The sequence below is a fragment of the Xylaria bambusicola genome (genome assembly GCF_022495145.1).
Source record: "Xylaria bambusicola strain CBS 139988 unplaced genomic scaffold F5B22scaffold_11, whole genome shotgun sequence".
NCBI classification, from domain to species: domain Eukaryota; kingdom Fungi; phylum Ascomycota; class Sordariomycetes; order Xylariales; family Xylariaceae; genus Xylaria; species Xylaria bambusicola.
In genome coordinates, this window is record NW_025953564.1 from 859,976 (window position 1) to 880,258 (window position 20,283).

At 48.1% G+C, this 20,283-nt stretch overlaps 5 protein-coding genes across 5 annotated transcripts; 2 read left to right on the forward strand and 3 right to left on the reverse strand.

The window, feature by feature from the left end:
- Nucleotides 1-1,058: 1,058 nt before the first annotated feature.
- On the reverse strand, nt 1,059-2,055 carry F5B22DRAFT_644673 (uncharacterized protein; the record flags this gene model as incomplete). Its single annotated transcript, XM_047978464.1, has 4 exons — nt 1,059-1,246; nt 1,321-1,383; nt 1,552-1,765; nt 2,014-2,055. The coding sequence occupies 4 exons, from the start codon at nt 2,053-2,055 to the stop codon at nt 1,059-1,061; spliced, it is 507 nt and encodes a 168-aa protein (XP_047832950.1).
- Nucleotides 2,056-2,937: 882 nt separating this feature from the next.
- Nucleotides 2,938-7,042, reverse strand: F5B22DRAFT_598902 (Pro-apoptotic serine protease NMA111). The gene is made up of 4 exons (XM_047974413.1): nt 6,242-7,042; nt 5,983-6,179; nt 3,617-5,917; nt 2,938-3,531 (listed from the first exon to the last, which is right to left on the reverse strand). The coding sequence occupies exons 1-4, from the start codon at nt 6,754-6,756 to the stop codon at nt 3,275-3,277; spliced, it is 3,270 nt and encodes a 1,089-aa protein (XP_047832951.1). The 5' UTR covers nt 6,757-7,042; the 3' UTR covers nt 2,938-3,274.
- Nucleotides 7,043-7,737: 695 nt separating this feature from the next.
- F5B22DRAFT_57390 (uncharacterized protein) lies at nt 7,738-9,097 on the reverse strand. Its single transcript, XM_047973186.1, has 2 exons — nt 8,610-9,097; nt 7,738-8,551 (listed from the first exon to the last, which is right to left on the reverse strand). The coding sequence occupies exons 1-2, from the start codon at nt 8,902-8,904 to the stop codon at nt 7,944-7,946; spliced, it is 903 nt and encodes a 300-aa protein (XP_047832952.1). The 5' UTR covers nt 8,905-9,097; the 3' UTR covers nt 7,738-7,943.
- Nucleotides 9,098-12,131: 3,034 nt separating this feature from the next.
- Nucleotides 12,132-13,187, forward strand: F5B22DRAFT_644676 (uncharacterized protein; the record flags this gene model as incomplete). Its single annotated transcript, XM_047978465.1, has 2 exons — nt 12,132-12,522; nt 12,634-13,187. 2 exons carry the CDS (start codon nt 12,132-12,134, stop codon nt 13,185-13,187), a joined length of 945 nt encoding a protein of 314 aa, XP_047832953.1.
- A 4,059-nt stretch (nt 13,188-17,246) lies between these two features.
- Nucleotides 17,247-20,211, forward strand: F5B22DRAFT_57517 (uncharacterized protein). The gene is made up of 8 exons (XM_047973201.1): nt 17,247-17,577; nt 17,636-17,663; nt 17,741-17,833; nt 17,906-18,315; nt 18,491-18,820; nt 18,914-18,971; nt 19,038-19,112; nt 19,171-20,211. Exons 1-8 carry the CDS (start codon nt 17,559-17,561, stop codon nt 19,964-19,966), a joined length of 1,809 nt encoding a protein of 602 aa, XP_047832954.1. The 5' UTR covers nt 17,247-17,558; the 3' UTR covers nt 19,967-20,211.
- The last annotated feature ends 72 nt before the right edge of the window (nt 20,212-20,283 follow it).

The window sequence follows — 20,283 nt, forward strand, 5'->3', positions numbered from 1 at the left end:
GGCAACGCGAGGTTGACGTGTGGCTATAAGAATGATAACCCAACATATAGGGTCTACATATGTGTATTTACTTGTCGCCTAACGAGAATTCTACTACGAAAGGTTCCGATAGATAGCAACTAGTACGGCAGGGGGCCACGACCCCAAGTAAGTCAATATACAATTATTCAGTACAAGGAAGCATATCACCGCGCATGGAAACGTATTTAGATGCATATCTTGAGGGAAAACAATCGCAGTAGTATTTCACTAAGAACGAATCATAGTATCTGGGTGTGTATGAACTACCCTAGTCTGTCTTGCTGCAAGTGAATCTCAGTCTGAATCAATCTCACCCTTAATTCAATCTGCTCATTCATCTTTCATCAAGTTAACTCGAACCAATCGATCAACGTTTTAATCCTGTTGGGTTCTATATCCCTGGACGCATCAATCATGTTGTACTATTGAGAAAAGTCGGAAAACAAAAAAGGGCAAATCGCCTGAATATTGAGTGTGGCTTTGCGATAAATGCGAAATCGATGTCAGTGGTGGATGACTGACTGACTGACGACTTGAGGATGGCGATGACTTGCATATTTGATTAACGTCTCAATATTCTTGGTAGAAATGCGACTGCGATAGAACTGGATAGGCAAACACTGATAATATTAGGACTCAAATTAGTATTTTCGTATAGCGAAATGAATAATGATAACTGGTTTTTGATTGCAGGAGAAGTGATGACAAACAGTCGTTGTGTCTTGGCATGGTTTACATTATAATCAGATGGGATAAATGTTGCTCTTTGGAAGGGTGGGGGGGGGCAGGTATGAAGTAGAGAGAAAGAGACAAGTATAAGATAGGGCGGGGCGAGCTGGGCACGCGTGGTATATATGAGCATCAACAGTATAAAGATTATGAGCCTCAGAGGGAAAAACTGGGACAGTACCTTCGTAAATCTCTGTAGTCGGGCTAACCACAGCACCTTGTCTCTTACCGGCCGTGTTCATGCTCTGCCGCGCAAAGAGAGGAGGGGCATATGATACAGTTCGACCAGATCGACATATTCTCGTCAGTCATTGGATTATACTGTCATCAGAGATAGGGAGCTCTCCAAATTCGGAGATCGGCTCCTCCTGCTTTCCACCCTTGGTATTCGCTTCCTCCGTCTCATCTTTGTCGACGCTAGAGATCTGAGCCTGGGCAGCATATTTATTGCGGGGCTGACTTGATTTACGGCTGCGCTTGGTGGGAGTCGGAGTTCCTGTATCTGGTATTAGGATTTGCAGGAGAACAAGAAGACGGGGACACAGGAGTAAGCGAGCAGCAAGGACTTACTAGGTGATCCGTCACCATCCGCGAGACCGGCGGCCTGCGCAGTACGCTTACAGCTTCCTGGTGCTATATGAAAATATCATGATTAGTAAATCATACTGATGAGACTCTCTGTGCGTTTTCATCACGAGAGTCGCGTAGCAATACCATCAACGACATCAAGTATAAAATGAAAAAGTTAAGGGTAGATTAAAAGACATCAAGACGCATAAGAGGAACAGAAAGAATACATACTTGTCACGCCTTTCTCGGCAGTAGGGGTCTTAATCGCATCAGGGTTTGCCTTTTTATCAGCTAAGGACGCGACATATTCGGCGCATTCCGCCTTCATCTTGGTCCACAGATGCGACAGAGCTTTCGGGGTACGGTCCGGAAAGTTGAAAAGCTTCAAGTCCACTTTACCGCCGGTGGAAATGAGCTGGCCGATTACTTCTTGCTTGAATTGTTTCTGTATCTGTTAGTTATTACCCACATAGTCAAATGTGGGATACCATAAGTCATATATTGTATAGGGTAGGTAGAGACGAAAGGATACTGATGGAAGGTAAGGTAGTGAAGGGTATGAGGAGCATAAGAAAGTTGGATGGGTAACGATAGGAATTCTTCAGTACTTGATAGTGGTAGAGAGGAGTGACGAGTGAGGTACAGTTTAGAAGAGAAGGTAGCGCTTGGATGGTTAACCGGAAGGTATCTTACCAATTCGTCCTCCGTCCACTTCTTCATGCCTCGGTCAGCCATGGTGTCGTAGTATTACCAAGTAGAATCTATGTACTGAATATTAGCTGTCGAGACGAAACGATATATCATCGCGAAAGATTACCGCAAGAACAAATGCAGAAGTCCGATGACGAAATATGAACGGGCAGAGGGGAGTAAACGTGAAGCCGACGACAAGCAGGCGAAGTCATCAATGGTAGTGAATTCGCTGAGTTGGATATGAGAGGTAGGAATAGACTGAAGTGAGAGCGGGGTAAGTAGAGCAGAGGTGGAATGTCATGAGTGTTAGGGGAAAGAAATGTTAAGGTAAATAGGCAAGCACGACCAAGTTGTAGACACCGGATGGTAAGACTGGTCATTGCAGGGAATGAATCCTAGGTAAGTAGTGCAAGGTATGAACATGATGTTCTCGGGATTCCATCTAGGGATGAGAGAGACGACATATGAAGAACATCAGCTCAAACAGCATCACCAACTCACCTAGATTCTTTATACGTTGCCGTAGATATTAACTTATAGCTAAGTTGATATAATATCTTTGAAAAGGATACCGTAAGAAGCTGTAAATGTGTTCCGGGCAGAACGAATTGTGGAAAAGCTGAGGATGATGAATGGCTGACGGTGTAGAGGTAAAGGACAGCTTGGCACCTACAAGGTTGAAGTAGGTAGATAAATGGGAGTGGTAGGAAAAAAGGTGAGGGATGTCGAAGAGATAGGCAAGTAGTTACGAGAAGGCAGTAGCACTCTTGCCCGCGGTTGCCAAGTAAGTGCATGCATCAACACAACCTCCTAGGCAACGACTGGACTCCCGCGTACCTGCCTACCTTAAGCTACAATAATATTTCATTTCCATCTATCCAGGTATCGATTCCACAGGGTTAACACAGCTAACAATGTTGCAAACCCAAATACTGCTTTTATTAAAAATAATACCAAACTTGTTATATCTGGCAACTATAAATATCATTACATATATGTATATATAGGTATGAGATATGCCTTCTGTTTATAATATAAGCCTTGAAGCAGATATCTATTAAGAGTAAGGTACAGCGTATGCTATCTAGACGTGACAAGTACTACAGTACAACTTGAATATGCGCCGACCAGGTTTTCCTTGCAGCGAGTTTCAACCCTTCCTCACTCTTCTTGAACCCAATACGCAATCTATCTTATGCTACAAAAGATATTACAATATATAACCCCCCAGGGTTATACAATAAAGAATGCGATATCGTGCTTAAGCGGCGCTGGCGGTGTATGGATCATCTACGATTTCGCCGTCGTTATCCCCGAGGTCCTCCCCTGTCGTGGGCACCATGCCATCGGTGGGATCGCCTTCTATAGCCTTGCCACTGCTCTGGTATGTCACGCGCTTCCAGCCGCATGGCTCTGACCCATCCTTGACCCACTCCATCGTGGGGAAGTAGTGCTCATTCTTCTTCATCGTGACAACCCACGGGACATTATCAAATGTCATTGCACGAACTCGGAAGTCTGCCATTGTGTCAGGTCATTCTCACATAGAAGATCAAATATTGGGGGGCGGGGGCGGGGGCATGAAACAGAAGGGCGAACCTACAAGTGTTGTCAGGGATTTTGACCACGGTATCTAGGAATGTTTTCAGGTCTGGCGTTGGCTTTCCGTTGACGTGGGTGATGAAGTTCGTAGGAGCAAGTCCGTACTGATATGATGGTGATCCGCGGCTCCTTGCCGACACATAAACCTCGCTATGTAGTTGGCTGATTTGTTGCCTCACGGCAAGATGTGGTGCATGTAGGATGGCACCACAGAATGAAATGGCGTGTTCAGTCTCAACGTCATCTAGGGTTACTGTTGGTACTTTGAGATGCATTTCTTGGCTCTCACGAAGAATGACTGCGTCGAGGACATCATTCGTATACATGATATCAAGCTCTGCCACACGCGTCATCATTCTTCCATTCAGGGTTAGAATAACGTCGCCCTCGAGGAGAACAGTTGGGTGGTTTCCGCGCTCGAATGTGAGTTTCGAGACCATGAAAAAATGGTGGGTATGCTTGCTCACTTCCGAGACTCGCTGTATCCAATCCTCTGATACCCCCATAATGCGAGCCTGGGACATGGAGATGGCACGGAACTCCATCGACAGCATCCGCAAGCTCGGTGTCCGCCCCTGTTGGATTAGCGAGACCACAGGTATCAGTGTCGGTGTTGCGAGACCAAGGTGATATTCCTCGTCTCTAGAGCCATGAACTCTTTCACCCAGGTACGTAAGCCATAAGGCTTGAACAGTGCCTTGACTATCAACAAGCACGCCGCTACCACACTGCTGGCTAAGGCTAGTATCGACGGTGATAGCGTCAACATTAGTAGCACGATATCTGGGCGCACCAGAGTTCGCAGGGATTGAGACGGCAGTAACCTCCGTCACTGTGGTAGCCGCGTGCACGATACGACCACTTCGGTTGTAACCAATAAATGTCGTAGATGCGCCTTGTGTGATGTAGTCGGTGCTGAGCTTTGCACTCAAAATCGGCGCGTCGACAAGACTAGCATCATATTGAACAATGGCGTAATTCTGTAAGGGATGTAAGAACACGACTTTCCCCTGAACCAGGACAGAGTCGGCGATAGTGATTAAGATATCACACAAGTCATAGGGCACGACGGCTCTCGAGATTACCACAAGACCCTTTTCCGCGTCAATCACTAAACCCATGCCCCATTTGCGGTTTCGAGGAAATCCGTCTAGCTTCAGAGGTAACACACACGTAACCCGAACAAAACTCCGAACCAAGTCCGCAACAGCCGGGTGTGAGGTATGCTCTAGCTGGATGAAAGCCGCCTTTGTGCGCACTGGTGGCACTGGCGGCAAGGGATCGGCTATATCTTCGAAGTCCCATAATCCGGTGGTGTCATTTCGCACTGCTAGTCGCATCTTGGTGGACCAGTGCCTGTCAATAGTTACAATCGTCGTGTTAAGAGTGTGTAAGTCGCGCAAGTTTTTATACGTAATGACAACGCGGGCTCTATCGGGAATTTGTTTCATGACTTCAATAAAAGTCTTCAGATCAGGAGTTTTCTTGTGATCCACACTTTGGACCATCCATCCACTATCGGTAGAGTCTACACGGAAAGATCCAGTAGATTCACACACAAAGACACCTCCCCCTTTGCATGCGACGCCATATAGGCGTGCTTGTTGGTAGGAAAGATCGTGGAAGCTCCCTCCCGCTACAGTGACGAAGCGGTCTGGCGTGATATCGTGAAGGTTGCCGACCTGGACATCCACTTCGACATCCTCACCACCTCGTTGTAGCATTAATCGAACGGTTTTACCCACGCTAGAATCTAGGATGTCGTCCAAACGAATGAACTGTGTGACCATCTCTCCGTTCACCTTCAATAAAACATCACCTTCTTCAACCTTGTGATGTGAAGGGCCATCGGGTAAGACAATTTCAGCTACCAGCATGTTGGTGGCCTTAGGGAATGCTTCGCGAGCTGCGGCCTCCCAGGATTGGCTTAGGCCGAGACGCCGACACTCGTCGAAGGGTTTAAGAAGGAATTGGCATTGAATAGTCCCGCGATCGACAGGTTTACCTTCTTGAATGCAACGTAGAGCTCGTAAGGGACGATCTAGAGGAAGGAAATAATCTGTTGACGCGCCGTCAGATCTGCCACCGGCTTGTAGAGCAATGGCATAGCCGTCAATGTTGACGACGGGACTTCCGGAACTACCTCCACTAGCGGCGGCGTTTGCTTGGTAGTAGCAGGTGTTGAAATCACTGTAGCCTTCTCCATATTCGGGAGCATTGCGATCGAGGCGACTTATCACACCCGATAGAATACTTAGCTTTTCGCCTGCATCGTTTCCAACTACTCGAATCTCGACACCGACTAATCCGGAGATATTAGCATTGTGCTGCAACTAAGCTTTGCAAAGCAATAGAGTGGTAGCATACCCTTAGCGAAATCTGGTCGAAGTGGCAGAGCGGACACAGGCATGTACTTGATAGCCTTGGGATCAAAGCGGAGGATGCCAAAATCGTGAACAGGGTCGCGATAGACGGGATACGCATCGACTTCTTCATGGTTGTCGAAGACAACGTAGCCTGTGAAGGGACCAGCGCCAACCACGTGTCGATTTGTGATGATGAGACTTTTCCACAAATTAGCATGGCAAAGCGAAGGCAGATATTTCCAATCGACTGGATGCCTTACCCTCTCTCAGCGTCTACGACGAAACCCGTGGCCTCACTAGCGCAAGCAGCATCGGTATCGAAGGAGCAAGTCTGACAGAATCGAATGGAGACTACGCATCGCACTACATTCTCGATAGTGGCTTGCCACTCTGCTGTGTCGGCGGTCTGTGCTTGATAGAAGACAGGGACGTCGTCTTCCTGTTCGCTCTTTGACATGAAGCCTGTAAGCTCGACGTCGGGTGTGTTATCTCCGGGAGAATTCTTGCCATTTGGAGCATGACGCAGCTGCTTCAGAGGCCGATCCTCCACGGGAGAAGGGGCCTTACGCTTCGATCTCGAGGTGGGACTTCCTGCATTCATGGCGGCGGACTGCTGTGATCTCGGGAACGCGGTGAACAGGCGATTCGGATGACGAATAACGCGATGAATTCGGTGGTGCGGATGTCGTGCTGCTGGGGGGAAGGGGATTTGATTTGTCCGTACAAGAACAGAAACGCTGCTCAGGGCCCGAAGAGCAGGAAGAGAACACCTCATTCAGCGCCGATTTGCGGCAGCGGCTATCGAGGAATACCACACAGCAAGCACCCTTTCTTTGATACGTGATCCGGCTGACAGTCGAGACAAGAGCGTCGTCGCATCGGAATGTCGAAATAATTCTACACTAGAAGAAAACAACAATCACTGTGGAACAGAAGATGGAAGAAAAGAAAAGAAAGCACGTCACCCATTGATACAAATGAATGGATGATGGCCTGAATCAAGTCGGATGTCGCACGCGCTTCAATGAGCAACAGGTTTTGTAAGTTTATGTAAAGCTGGCGCTGGCAGGGAGCCATGAGCATTCCGGCCAAGTGACTGCACTGTACAGTCACCTTGTTACGCCGCCTAGTTGGCTTCGTTCCCCACATTGCACCTTGCCATGCACAGGTACATATACAGTTATCGGATCACTGCTGATACACTGTACTCTCCCTGCTGACCAATAGGACGGGGGGGGTGTGCCGACTCATCACACTACTATTACACCTCTACCTATGTGACACAACTCTTCCCCATGTTACCTAGAATCCATAGCAGTCGAGCAAATAAAACGAAAGCAAACCCAATACATGATACACTAGATATAGGTAGGCCTCGTCGAACAGTAGAGACTGATTGGATCCTACTAATCTGGCATAGGTACTCGCTATCGATCTCTCATAAACTCCGATTAGTGGTTGAATGACTAGCAATATTTCTACTTCACAAAGACAAGAGACTTTTATTCTAGGTAGTCGATCGGACGGAAACTGCTCAGGGGTATCATTCATTATATATTGCTTTTTCCAAAATTATATCAAACTCAAGGAGCAGTTAGCTAGCTTTGCTAGCTGAGGGCCGGCCCGTGCTGAACTCCTGAAGTGAGGCTGAGATAGCGTCAGGGGGAGAGCGCTATCCAGGACAGGGCACTGGCGCTGAAGTAAAGGCAATGTCGTCTAGGTATACATGCGATCGTCTATGCAGTGTGCGCGGAACCCATTGAAAGCGACAGCAACACGAACTCAGCATCTCGGGTATTATATACATTACATAAAATGAGGTCCCGGGCAAATCTAGAGACCATAACAGGAACAACCGAGGAGGCCTTGGCAAAGTTATTGGCGTAGCCCAATAGAGATAGTTCAACAGAACTATATGAATGTGTTTCGATAAACATCGAAGGAGTCATTAGGATGCAGCGCTTAAAGGATGGCGGCCAAGGCACCAGCAATGAACAGCATCAAGCTATTGGTAGGTCTATAGTTACCACTGCCGGATTGCTCTATGCTAGTGGTTGAAACGGGCGGCGTCGAAGTGGGCGTAGAATCCAGACCAACGGTCTGCGCAGTGACAGCCGGGGTGGTGATTGAGGAACTGGTCACTTTGGCGAGAGTAGAGCTTGATGTCGTAGAGCTGGTAGTCACACTGGTCTTTTCCACCTCCTTAGATTTCTCGGTTGAATGGGGATGTGATGACTTCGAAGTGCTAATACTCTCAGTGCTCTCAGTTGTCTTAGTACTCTCGGGCTTCCTATCCTTCGTGCTTGTAGTGGCTGCTTCCTTGGTCGACGCTTCTTTCGTTGTAGTGGTTTCTTTGGTCGCCGTTGAGGTGTGTGACACTTCACTTAATGTCTCCTTGGTCGCAGTGGCCTTCGTTGTCGTCTTTGATTCTGTGGTTGATGGTGACTGAGAGGTGAGAGGTCCTGGGATATCATATTTCCGAGCACAATCCTTTAAGCTCAGACCGTCAGGGCAACACCACGTCTGGTTATCCTTATCAGCAGTGCAAAAATATCCATTATCACACGAGTCTGACAGTCGATTAGTAAGTGTGAGATGGACACGACGAAGTATGGGCTAACCACTTACCGCCACTGCCGTTAGGACAGCATGTTTGCTGCTTTGAGGGATTGAAGCAGTGTGTCAAATGGTCCTTAGAATTGCATTTTGTGAAGCCCTTCCCACACGCCTCAGCGCATGTGTTGCCTTCCCCACATAGTAGCTCGGATGGCGAGTATCCCTCTATAGCACGGCGATGAAGACCGATAATGTCCCTAGTCGACATGCGAGCGAGTGACGGCTGGTAAGGCTCACGAACAGGCTCAGCCAGTATCCGGCCGGCGAGGCCTACAATTAAGAAGGTGTACGCTGCGGAGCAAATCATTCTGAAAGATGGAAATGTTGGTGGAGATTGATGTTGCAGCCGACCAAGTACTAGTATATTGTACTGAAGGATCTTATGACAATCGGTGTCAGTGTGTCAAACGAGCGACCAAATACCCTGCTTAGGTATTTTATTCTATTCTAGAGTGATGAAAGAGTGACAGAAATCAACAGCGAGCGAATGCTAGGAAAAAAACACAATGGCGGGTTGCTCAAGCGCGAGAACGAGAGAAAATCTCTCCACTGCCCAAGGGAGAGAGGGTCGATCACGGTTAAGTAATGAGAGACCAACACGTCGATCGTTGGTTGTACCCTGGCCCTGGTCTGCCCTGGATAGAACCCGGCACGGCCAGCGGTGCGCGGATGGGCAGATCTGAGCAGAGATGCGATGAGGGCGAATGAATCCGTCACAGGAGTTCTGCAGGAGGACCCTAGCCGTGTGTCCTTAAATTTGGGCCGTCGCAGGCGCAGCGGCAGGGCGGATCCACTCGCTGTCGCTCACTGTCGAAACGGGCAGAACGGGGCTACCCAGGCCCAGGGATGGCTCTGGATGGCCAACCACGATGGCCGACCAACTCGATCGGGTAAATTTAGACTGGGCGGGCCGACCGGGATTCGTTGTTGGATTTTACAAAGAAAGGGGGAGCGGCCAGTAGGAGCCGCCAAAGAGTTTGGCTACTTACGCGCCAAGCTGTGTATGAAACTGTTGGTGGTATGGATGATTCGCATTGAACAATGATGGAATGACCATGAACGATGCAGTGCTTGATTGGATGTGCAATGCTCGACCATATCATGCACGCAATTTGCGAGCCACGTATTACGTCCTACTCAGTATTGAGGTTGTTCTCAAATTCAAGGTAGAGCCTACCTAGATTTACTCGCGTAGGAGCAGGTATTTTGTGAAGGTGGCCCAACACCTAACTGCCTACCACATACTTACAGCCTTGAAGTAGGCAGGTGCTTACGACAAGGTGAAGAAGCTACCTGCCTTACCTAGGTAGTGATACTTTACTATGTAGGTATCAAGGCATCTAGGCGTGAAAACCTTCATACGACTAGGTACATTTACTTCATACCATTTCCAAGTTGTTGGTTGTTGATCAGAGCACGCAGGTCAAGGCGTTACGTACAAGAAGAGAGGGGAATGAACCTCTCACGTACCTAGGTATTCTCGCGCATAAGGTCTACAGCTAATGTAATATAAACGGCAATTTGAGCATATACCTAGGTATTCAAGTTGCATTGTGGGGGACGTACGCGCATACCTATATCTTATTGCTCCGATTGAGCGCACACAAGAGTATACATTTCAAGTACCTATTCGAAAGCCTCCGATCAATGTATTGCTACACCGAGATTGCCGAACTAAACCACGAAAAAGTCAAGGTTGATGCAAATGCCCTGCCAATCATGACTCCCGAGACTGCATCAAGGTCTGCATTAATTACCTAGGTGCCTAACTAACCGGTAAGCTTAAACTCTACCCGATAGATGCCTAGGTAGGTACGGTACTCTCGGCAAAACAAGCCTCACGAATTCGTCTGACCTTGAAATACAACAAGAATCTTCCAATGCATACACTTTTTCTTAGTCTACACCTTGACCAGCAAACTCTGTAAAATATCCTGTCTGTCCAGTTGTTTTTCGGAGCTTAGAGATCCAGAAAATCCTGCCTAATCCCCGAAAACAGATCCCGGGGTGAGTCTAGCGCATACCTAGATAGCGTGCATGAGCCAAGACCAGGATCGTCAGGAACGAACGCCTGAATGGATAACTGGGATTTGGTTGTCCTATTTGGTTCATACTACCGCTACTCAGTACTACGTATGTAGGGATTTGAATTCGATTGCTACACAAAACTAAGAGGTAGGTAGATAGGTAGTCGTTTCGGTAGCAGAAAGGAGGTACGTAGATCCGTTTCGCTACTTTAGATTCTTGGATTGTTGGATCATGATCATAGCAATTGGGTACTATACCGCATACACTCGCAAAACTTGAATAACGCGTCGTTGAAAAAAATTAATGTGGCGTTTATCATTAGGAAATATTTCCACTATTCCCAAGCTCAGCACCAAATAAAAGACCATTTCCTCAGAGAAATTGGGGGAAATTCTTCTCATTTGAGGAAAGGCTACGCTACACATCTAACGGCGCGCTATTCGAGCTTTGCGAGTGTATGCGGTACATGGAACTGCTAGAGTAGGAATAAGCTGACGAATATAATGACGTAATCTGAAAATGACTAGAGCAGTACTAGTAGCTAATGTGCTTAACCTTCGTTGCTTTCGTTGTTGTCGACGCCTCGACGCCTTGCTTGGGACACAAATACCTTGTTTTCTGAAGCCCTCAGGTGAGGTTGAGAGGTAGGTACATAGTATATGAGCGCAAAATTTGGCTTCAGAGTTGCATATTTCACCCATGCCCTGCTTCCAGATCAGCGGATCTTCCCCCCACGTAGCAAACGTTCTTCCGTCGACGTAGTTTGAGATAGCATTGAAACGCAGCTCTTCGAAAGCAAAAACACTTTGGCTTCCTCATCGCGCCTCAATCATCATGTAACGACGAGAACAGATACCAAAACCACCGCTGGGCACTTGCATAGAGAGATCTTGACTGCCACACCTAATGTGTAATGAAAGGCTGAACAAGTTGGATGAGAGTGTTATAGAGTTTGCCGCACCCTTGAGCAAGCACCATCATTGGCCACATTAGATGAAGACAGCCAAGGTGTCTTCCTAGCTTCCTCGTATTTCGCGGCTGTTCGTATATCTTGGCATAACCAGCAAGACTTGAATACCGCAGCGTACCTCGCTGCCATGTAAAAATTTCTAGAATATACCTTTGCCTGTGGACGCAAAGCCTGAGCGTTTTCTCGGACCTCATAACACAGATCAAGATATCATCAGGTGAAAAATATCGATGTATTCGTCATTGGTGACTGAAAGGCGGCATGACAACACGTTTATTCGATCGAATTATCCGGTTCGGGTCTCAACAAGATGCAGTAAACTTGATGTGAATCTTGGGGCCTAATCGAACGGTTTCGAAGTTCCTGGAGGGCCGCCGCCCCGGGTAATTATATAGTCTCGGAAGTCTGTCGCAGTATCGGTGCTCTGCCTCGTTCTCAGTTACACTTTTACCAACCAAAATCCACTCAGTTAGACACCTTCTACAATTATTGTTTTCACACAACTCTTCCCTAACCCACTCACAATATCATTCATCATGAAGTTCAGAGCTGTTAGCGCTCTTCTCGCCATTGGCACCACGGCCAATGCTCACGTCGTGCCTCGTAGCTCTGAGGCCATTATAGGTCTGCTGCAGCGCGTCTTCGATTCCATGTCCAATGCAGACAACCACGTCCTGCAATATGAAGGTGGATTCCCCTCAGCTCTTCGCCAAGCTGGAGAGGATCTCATCAGCGTCCTCAGCGCTGGTATTGACACGGCGCACAATATGGAGCCTCTCGAAGCTCGGGATGTGATCGCCATCACCCCACTCTCCCAGAAACTGTCGGGAGTCGGTGCCAAGTTCCTCAAGGACATTGGCGAAGCTGCTCCCAAATTCGCGGCTGGTGGATACTGCTCTCACGTCAACACTTTTGTCCAACACCTTAGTAAGCCTCTTCGAATCAAATCATTATTGATACGGATACACACTCCAGTTTTAGATCTACTAGACGTAACCCTCTCCTTTTTCTATCACTAACGTATCGCGTCATCACTAGGCGAGGTAAGCGATGCTTTCTTCGAAGCCAACAAGGAGAAGTTCCCAGAAGAGAGCCAAGGCTACGCCGAGAAGGAAATCAAGGCCACGGATGGTCACTTCGCCGAAGCCAAAGCCGCTCTCTCGCCCCCTGTATGCATCGATGCTGTCAAGGGCGGCGAGGGAGAAGGCGAGCCCAATAAGGGTGGAGAGGGCCAAGGTGAGCCTGGTAAGGGTGGAAAGGGCCAAGGTGAGCCCAATAAAGGTGGAGAGGGTCAAGGTGAGCCTGGTAAGGGTGGAAAGGGCCAAGGCAATGAAGAACCCCCTAAGGAGAAGCCCAGCGCCACGACCTCCGCTGCCTGGCATACGGGGGCCGGACATCCCGGCAAGCCGACTGGTGAGCCCCAGGGCGGATGCGGCAAGCCAGCCGATCATGGCAATGGCAGCGGCAATAGCACCAACCCTCAGCCCCATTTCGGTCAGCCGAAACCTGAGCCGGTTAAGGGCGCCGGCCACATCCTGCTTCCATCTGTTGTTGCGGCAGCAATGTTGGCCGGTGTTGCTTTCGCTCTATAAATATGAGCCATTATCTCTACAGCCCCGCCTTTGTCCCCCCACTGCGGCTGTATAATGTCTTTAGATTCGAAACTTGGACTCTGAAATTTTAGGCTAGCAACGCTAGGAGAAGACTGGGTTAAAAACCGTAATGGTATGCACGATAATGTGTGGCCAGGGATGCTAATAGGAGAAAAATATTGTAAAGGAAGGAAACGCCTGTATGTTATACAATAAAATTATGGGGACATATATCTATATGCAACGTATCGTGACTCAACTGCGGGGGGAGAAGGTTCATCTTGGTGATTAGTTGTCTCCCAATCCTGGCGGTAACATAGTATATATGGCTCTTTGCCGAGAGACGAGGAGCAATGGGGCCTGAGTCAGCGCCCAGTTCTAGCCACTGTAGCATACGGTTCGAGGATCCGGCCCTTCCGTACGACCTGACTAACATAGATTAGGCCTATAAATTTATAGGGAGTAAATCTCCTACCAAGTAACCGTCTGTGCCATACCCTAATTAGAAGTCTTTCACAGAAGCAGACGTAGTGAACCTTGCTGAGCCATACGTATGCCATGAAAACTTAATGCTTTGGAGACCGGCGATGGCTGGCCCTGGCCGCCGTAACCCGGGGATCTGGGAATTTTAGTTCGCTGTAGAATTAACAGGCAGATGGGATAAGACAGCGATCTGACCTATACGTTTTCCTTCTACGATCAAGAATCCATCCCATCTATCGTCATAAGGTATGACATTCCATAAGTCTCATTGGAAGCCTAAGGCTTTGAACGGAGGCGAAAAGCGTAGGGTGACAGAAAAGTGAGAATAACAACTGGTCAGTTCGTTGGTCACCCTCATACCAATACAGACGAGTATGGTCTAGCGTAGAAATGAAATCTCCAGAGGCATGTGATGGAGACTTGGTACAAGGAAAGGTTCTAGAATGGCGCGCGTTGCCCCGGCCATCCCAGCATGTTGGACATTGCAATCTCGGTATCACGGCATTTCGACTGCATGGATCCTGCATTAGGTAGGGCGAAGACCGTAGCTATCGGCAGCATAGCTCCCCCGGCAAATGCGTGGGGGCCAGAGACCCGACGGTTTGGATCTTGAGGCGGGAAAGAATGGAACCTCAAGGCTGACCACATGTTTGCATATCTGTGTAATGTGTTCGCGTCAACTTGGTAACATACATAGACATCCCACAAAGCTCACCTATATCATACCAGCGATCTCTTGATAAATCCGGAATGTGAAGAGATAGAGCAATATGCGGAATAATATCCGTCTGGTTGGTGTCTCGTTTGCTATAGAGACCAACGAAAATGCTACATTAATGACTGAACCACTATGTATGCATGAGAGCGCCCAGCACGATAATACATTCAGTCTGGACACTTCGTATTGGAGAGTATCTTAGTTGCTCTGTCTAGCGGAGGACTTCCAGATTTATTATGACAACTGTTAGTGTATAAGTCCTTGACGGCGTTTAGAAGTAGAAAGATTTTCGAGACATAGCCCCTTTTCTCATCTCTTGTAGAGGCAAGTCCTCGCGGCGCCAGTGCGGGCGGACCCTACCGCCATAGATAACGGTTCGTGGAAGTCGACCTACGACTGACAAGTCATAACGTAGAAACGTCTCTATGGTTTAACGCTTGGGTTCTTAGATTTGGAACACGGCCAGTCAGCTTTCCTTCGTGGGGCTGATATTACCCGACACACAATGCGCACCAATTTGCCACTAGGGAGAGAACCGCATGTGAGCTATTCCATTGGCCTCATTCTCCAAGTGGCAATGTCAGACGCGGAGTATTGTCATAACTCGGAAGGTGCTATGTTGGGTGATCACAGCTCCAGAGTTCAAGATGACGCCGAAGCACAAGCTCGAACCGCTGTTGCAATGTTACAACGTGTGCAGCAACAGCGGACGTAGTGACGGGACAGGCTAGGTCTGAAACAGTGGCAATAAAGCTGTATATCTGGTGCAACGGTGACTTTGCCAGACGAGTACGACTCCCGAATCCACCGCTTACGACAATCAAGCGCAATATATCGTAAAGTGGTGCCTAGGCTGATTGATGCCTCATCGCTGCTAATGTACGCAAGTCAGGGTGTCTAGACGCACCAAGCTACTCTACTACGTAGACTAAGTAGTGGGGAGCTCACAGACTACCTAGGTAGACAGATATAGCATGGAGCCGCATCTTGTTACAAGCGAAGGTACGGCGCCGACATGGCACATCCGTCGCCTCGGGAAGCCAGGCCTGACCAGGAGGGTTTTGAGGAGAACGGACCATCCGTCTGGATAACATAGAGTGCCTCGGTGTCGGCGAGCCCTAGCTACCTAGGTATCCCTAACATACCTAGGTAGTTCGGTAGGAAGGTTAACAACAGACGCTCGTACTGGGGGCGGCCGTGGTGAGAAAGTACGCCGTAAGCTGCGTCTATATTTGCCATCCGGTGGCAATCTGTCAGCAGACGACTGGCTACGCACACTTCAAGTTCCATATATACACATATGTATGCATGGCACCCCCCCATCTGTTGGCCGCAAGTGTCAGGAAGTGCTTACTTGCTGCCACGATGTAACCCGAGTGAGTATTCGGACGCGGGATTTGCGGCTGCGTTACCTGTTCCATGGAGCAATGATTCCATGGCGCTGTTGTGCTTAAGGCTTAATGCTTAGGCACGAGAGGCACGAAAAGGCGCGAAAAGACTGGAGAGTGGGAGAAGCGATTCGATGACGCGCCAAGGTGCGAGGACTCTCGAGCCCCGTGCAAAGGCGACGCCGAATCCACGGTTGAGGTGTTTGTCAAGATCGGACCTTCAACTGGCTAGGTAGATGCATGATTGATAAGATTTATGGATCAATACTTGAAGAAGCTAGTGTTGTTCGGTGATTTCAGCACTCATCACCAGCGACGAAGTTTACACTACCATTATTAGGTACTTAGTTAGGTAGGTAATTTCCGCAATCTTTAGGCAGAACTTCTGGTAAGTAGAAGTAGTGTAGGCATCAACATACTAAACAAGGTGGCGTCTATAGCATATATTGAAGAATGAACTTAGTTTCTGAACTACAATGCGCCGTAATCTTAATTGATACCTCATGTTAGTACTGTGTAAGTGTCTACCTAGTCATCCCATCATAGTGCTCGTGTGTATCTTGTGCCATCTGTAGGCATCTAGGAGGTATCTGCAGGTACAAACTGCAACTCTAATCAACAATCAACACACTAACGGCACTGGGAAATCCATAATTAGCCGTGTACATAAGCAACACTAGACAGGTGTGGAAAGAATGATGGGGCGCTTAGAGAGCATGACAACAGACAGAGTACAGATCCTTCCAGCTCTCTGTAAGCTACCTACCTATAGGTAAGTAAGTACCTAAAGTAGCTAAAGTCGGTACCCACTATCTTATTCCTACCTAGGTAAGTAAGGTAGGGCTCGGTAGGTCAGGTACTTCTTAGCTAGCACGTTACTGGGGCCACTGACAGTTGGGAGGGGAGGGGGATCGCCCGCTGCCCGCCGCGCTATCTCAAGGGATGGTACTCAGTAAGGCAGGGGATGCTAGGTGGATGCTAGGTTGGGGACCGGCTGCATCAAAGTACCCGCATCGCCGTGACCCGGACTGGATCTGGACTACGATGCCCGTCACAACTTATCCTGCCTCCATACCTACCTACTACTATGTCATTGCTCCCACCCAAATCAGCCCTATCCAGCTAGCTAGCTACTTACTTGCCTATCCAGCGGCTTAATCATCTCGACTAATCCGTGCTCTTCACGCACAACCCTACGTCACGACAAGTCTTGGGGACGTGAGTCGACTTATTAACATTGACTAATAATTCATCGAACGTTGAAAATGCTCTATTCTCGAGCTAGGTCGCGGCCAAAACACCAGCCCCCCAGCTCTCCACAACATGGAGAAAGAAAAATGAAGAAAATAAAGGAAGTCTAGCTCGCCATACTGGCTTGATAGCAGTTGCAGGGGTCATGCAAACCCAGCATCTTAGCGACGCCTCGGTACGGGCCCTTCATCAATGGCCACACTATAAGCACCCCCGAGTTGATCCCAGGTTACATCGTCGATCTTATTCGACGACCGCTCTTTGACAAGATGTGACCCACAGCTGTGGTATCGTATAAGGTACTTGTGTCCCAGACGAAGAGGTTCAAGAGATCGTACCGTCGCTGGACTGCCTCAGAAAGCGTGTTGTAGATCGACTAGCAACTCATATAAAACATAGACCAACACCCGTTCTAATCAAGTCCCGTGTTATTTGACCCTGCCTGAAAAGCAAACAATACCCCTGCCGCCTTCGCCCTTCTCTAGCCGCTCACCTACATTAACACACGACTTATCCACCTGCTGTGATAACATGAATTATACAAGGAAGCGTATGGTGTCTGCCCTGTGAGGGTTACCCTCGTCAGCACTTGCTAACGGGGGCAATAGGTGCTCTTCTTGCTTGCGACTTTTGTCGGTTAGTCATACTCTTCATTCACTCGCTTTAATCCATATGATAGACAAGTGAAAGCTAACATCCTTGCTACATTGAAGACACCGTAAACGGAAATGTGATGGGAAAAAGCCTTGCTTTACGTGTAGAGATTCTAACGCGGACTGTGTCTACCAAGAGCTCCCCTCTGACAGGTGCGTCCGAGTTCGTAGCGTTTCTATAAGAAGAAAGGAGTCTGTGTCTGAGAACTAACCATCGCTTCATAGAATTGAAGAGAGTGGCCCGGCTGCTGTCATAGACAGACTTAGTCGGATCGAAGCTATCCTAGAGCAGCAGAGTCAACAGATATACCAGCTGAATATACGGCCAAGCCAAAGCCCAAACCCCAGCCCGCATCCTACGAGTCAGTCGGATCATCTATCAGAAAGACAGAGTGATTTTTTTATCCGATTACCTGGCGATCCCGATACATCATTGGAATCATCTTCGTTTCTTATCCCCAAAAACCATGGGGCTTTGGCCACGACGCTCCTAGCCCTTCCACAAGTTCGGGACATCATTGGCGAATACCCGCGAGACTATTTCTTCCAAGTCGAAGAGCAATTGCCTTTGCCAGGGATCCTCGACCGAATCCACGATGGACCGTTAACATGGCCGTTACTTGATCCTGGAACTAGTGAGTAATCACATCAGTCATCCCGTCCCTGCAATGTTTGGCCAATGCTACTTGGCAATCCGTCTCCGTGTCCACCGTCCCGCAAACTATTCCCAAATCCCAACCCAAGCCATTACATAAGCTACCTAAACAGGTAATTACTACATGTAAACTAATACTTACATAACCCTTGTAGTGGATATTTTAGCTGCAAGCTATTTCCAACATGTTCATCCCCACCAGCCACTTTTCACACCACGAACATTTAGATCTTGGCAGACGAGACTGTTAGATCACGATCTCGATGGTATTACGACGTCCATATGTCTTTGTGTCTACGCTCTCGGCGCTATGTCGTCGACGCAGGGTGGCCACCAGAAAGCTCCCGAGACGCTTGGGCTCGAATACTTTCAACCAGCGCTTAAGATGATAGTTCGCGATGTGCTCTGGGAGTTTCGCTCAAGCATCTCGATGTGCCAGGCATTATTGCTAGCATCTTCGTACTTTGCCCATTTGGGACGACCGTGTAAGTTAGGCTCGGGCTCATCTTCTTTCCGGGAGCTTCTGATACTCTTGAAAGTCCTGTGTTCAATTAAGCTGATTACTTTGGTGTACAAAGTACATAGTTTAAGGATGGGCCACTTCGCATCACAGCTGTTTCTAAATATTTCAGAGAGGTATGCTCGGTTTCTCAATATGCATATGTCAGAGTGAGAAATTGACGTTAATACGAATTGCAGCAGACGAAATAATCTTACACATGTGGAATTTGATGACGAGGAAGTGCGGGTGTATTGGCAATGCTTTATGGTTGAATGGTAAATACTTGCCTCAGTTCGTGTGCATTTATTCAATCGCTAATGATTATCTTACAAGCGATGGAGTCGCTGAGATCGATGCATCTCGTAGTGGGATCGAACCATTAGGAGACATGATGCCTCTACCCCAGAGTTTGGAGTCGAGCGACGACAGAAACCACATTTACGCGATCGCCGAACACGCAATTAGGCGACTTCTCAATCGCATCCTAAGCGCCCTTTACAATCCAGATAGTACCCATCGGTACTCACTTATACCCCCAGACCCCGTTCGCATTTGGCAGAGAATGGGGCTTCCAAAACTCGTGTCGCTTAGTGCCGAACTCAATCGGCAGCTCGAGCAATGGTACCGCTCGATTCCTGAATACCTGAGGTTCACCAAAGGTACAGATCCGCTGCCAAACGACCGTTCGCGAGTCCTGCGAATACGATATTACATGGCAAGGCATTTGATCCACCGCCCGTTCCTGTTACAAGCCGTTGCCAGGCAGCAAGACAGTCGATCATCACCGTTATCTCCTTTACCAGAGTCGGATCCTTTCAATCTTCCAGTGCCCATAGCTTTGGAAAAGTGCGAAATCTGTATTGATTCGTGCGTAAATTACCTTGAAAATGTTATATGTATGATTGATAAGAGGTCACCATATTTGTGGACATTCGCCCAGAATTGTATGGCCACGCTTATAGTTCTTTGGTTGGCGGATAACTCAGCACGCCTAAGCCACCTTGTGCCGGCAATGCAGCCAATCCAGAACGTCATCCTAGATAGGCTACGCCAATGGGCCGTCGAAAACTCAAGTTTCGATAGCGAAGTCAGAATCATTGAAAATTTAATTTTCTCGGATAGGGGCTGAAATCGTGGAAAAGGTTCGAAAACTAATCCTGTTTGTACCAACGAATACCTTATAGGAAACATGCTGGACATGTGCATTACGCGACAGGAAAACCAAAGAAGAAAAGAATCAAAAAGCACCAGGAAGCGATAGCGAATATGGACTTGTCGTGGGATTCTAAGCATCAGGCTTAGTTATCCAGCTGATGCGATACCTAGGTATGAGCATCGACGTCATGGTAGGAGCTGAGTAACCAATTGTGCATTTCAGCTGCAATCAGCTACGTAAGAAATAGCCTAGTAAGTCGCATTCGCCTTGTTCGGTGAGTACGGGTAGCG

Bases quoted from the DNA above. Each gene is read 5' to 3' on its own strand.
- F5B22DRAFT_598902 (XM_047974413.1), bottom strand. From the start codon at position 6,756: ATGAGGTGTTCTCTTCCTGCTCTTCGGGCCCTGAGCAGCGTTTCTGTT. The intron at 6,180-6,241 runs GTAAGGCATCCA...TTTGTGGAAAAG, and splicing joins GTCGTAGACGCTGAGAGAGG to TCTCATCATCACAAATCGAC. The intron at 5,918-5,982 runs GTATGCTACCAC...TCTCCGGATTAG, and splicing joins TCGACCAGATTTCGCTAAGG to TCGGTGTCGAGATTCGAGTA.
- F5B22DRAFT_57390 (XM_047973186.1), bottom strand. From the start codon at position 8,904: ATGATTTGCTCCGCAGCGTACACCTTCTTAATTGTAGGCCTCGCCGGC. The intron at 8,552-8,609 runs GTAAGTGGTTAG...ATCGACTGTCAG, and splicing joins CTGTCCTAACGGCAGTGGCG to ACTCGTGTGATAATGGATAT.
- F5B22DRAFT_57517 (XM_047973201.1), top strand. The intron at 17,834-17,905 runs GTGCGTCCGAGT...ATCGCTTCATAG, and splicing joins CAAGAGCTCCCCTCTGACAG to AATTGAAGAGAGTGGCCCGG. The intron at 18,972-19,037 runs GTATGCTCGGTT...GAATTGCAGCAG, and splicing joins TTTCTAAATATTTCAGAGAG to ACGAAATAATCTTACACATG.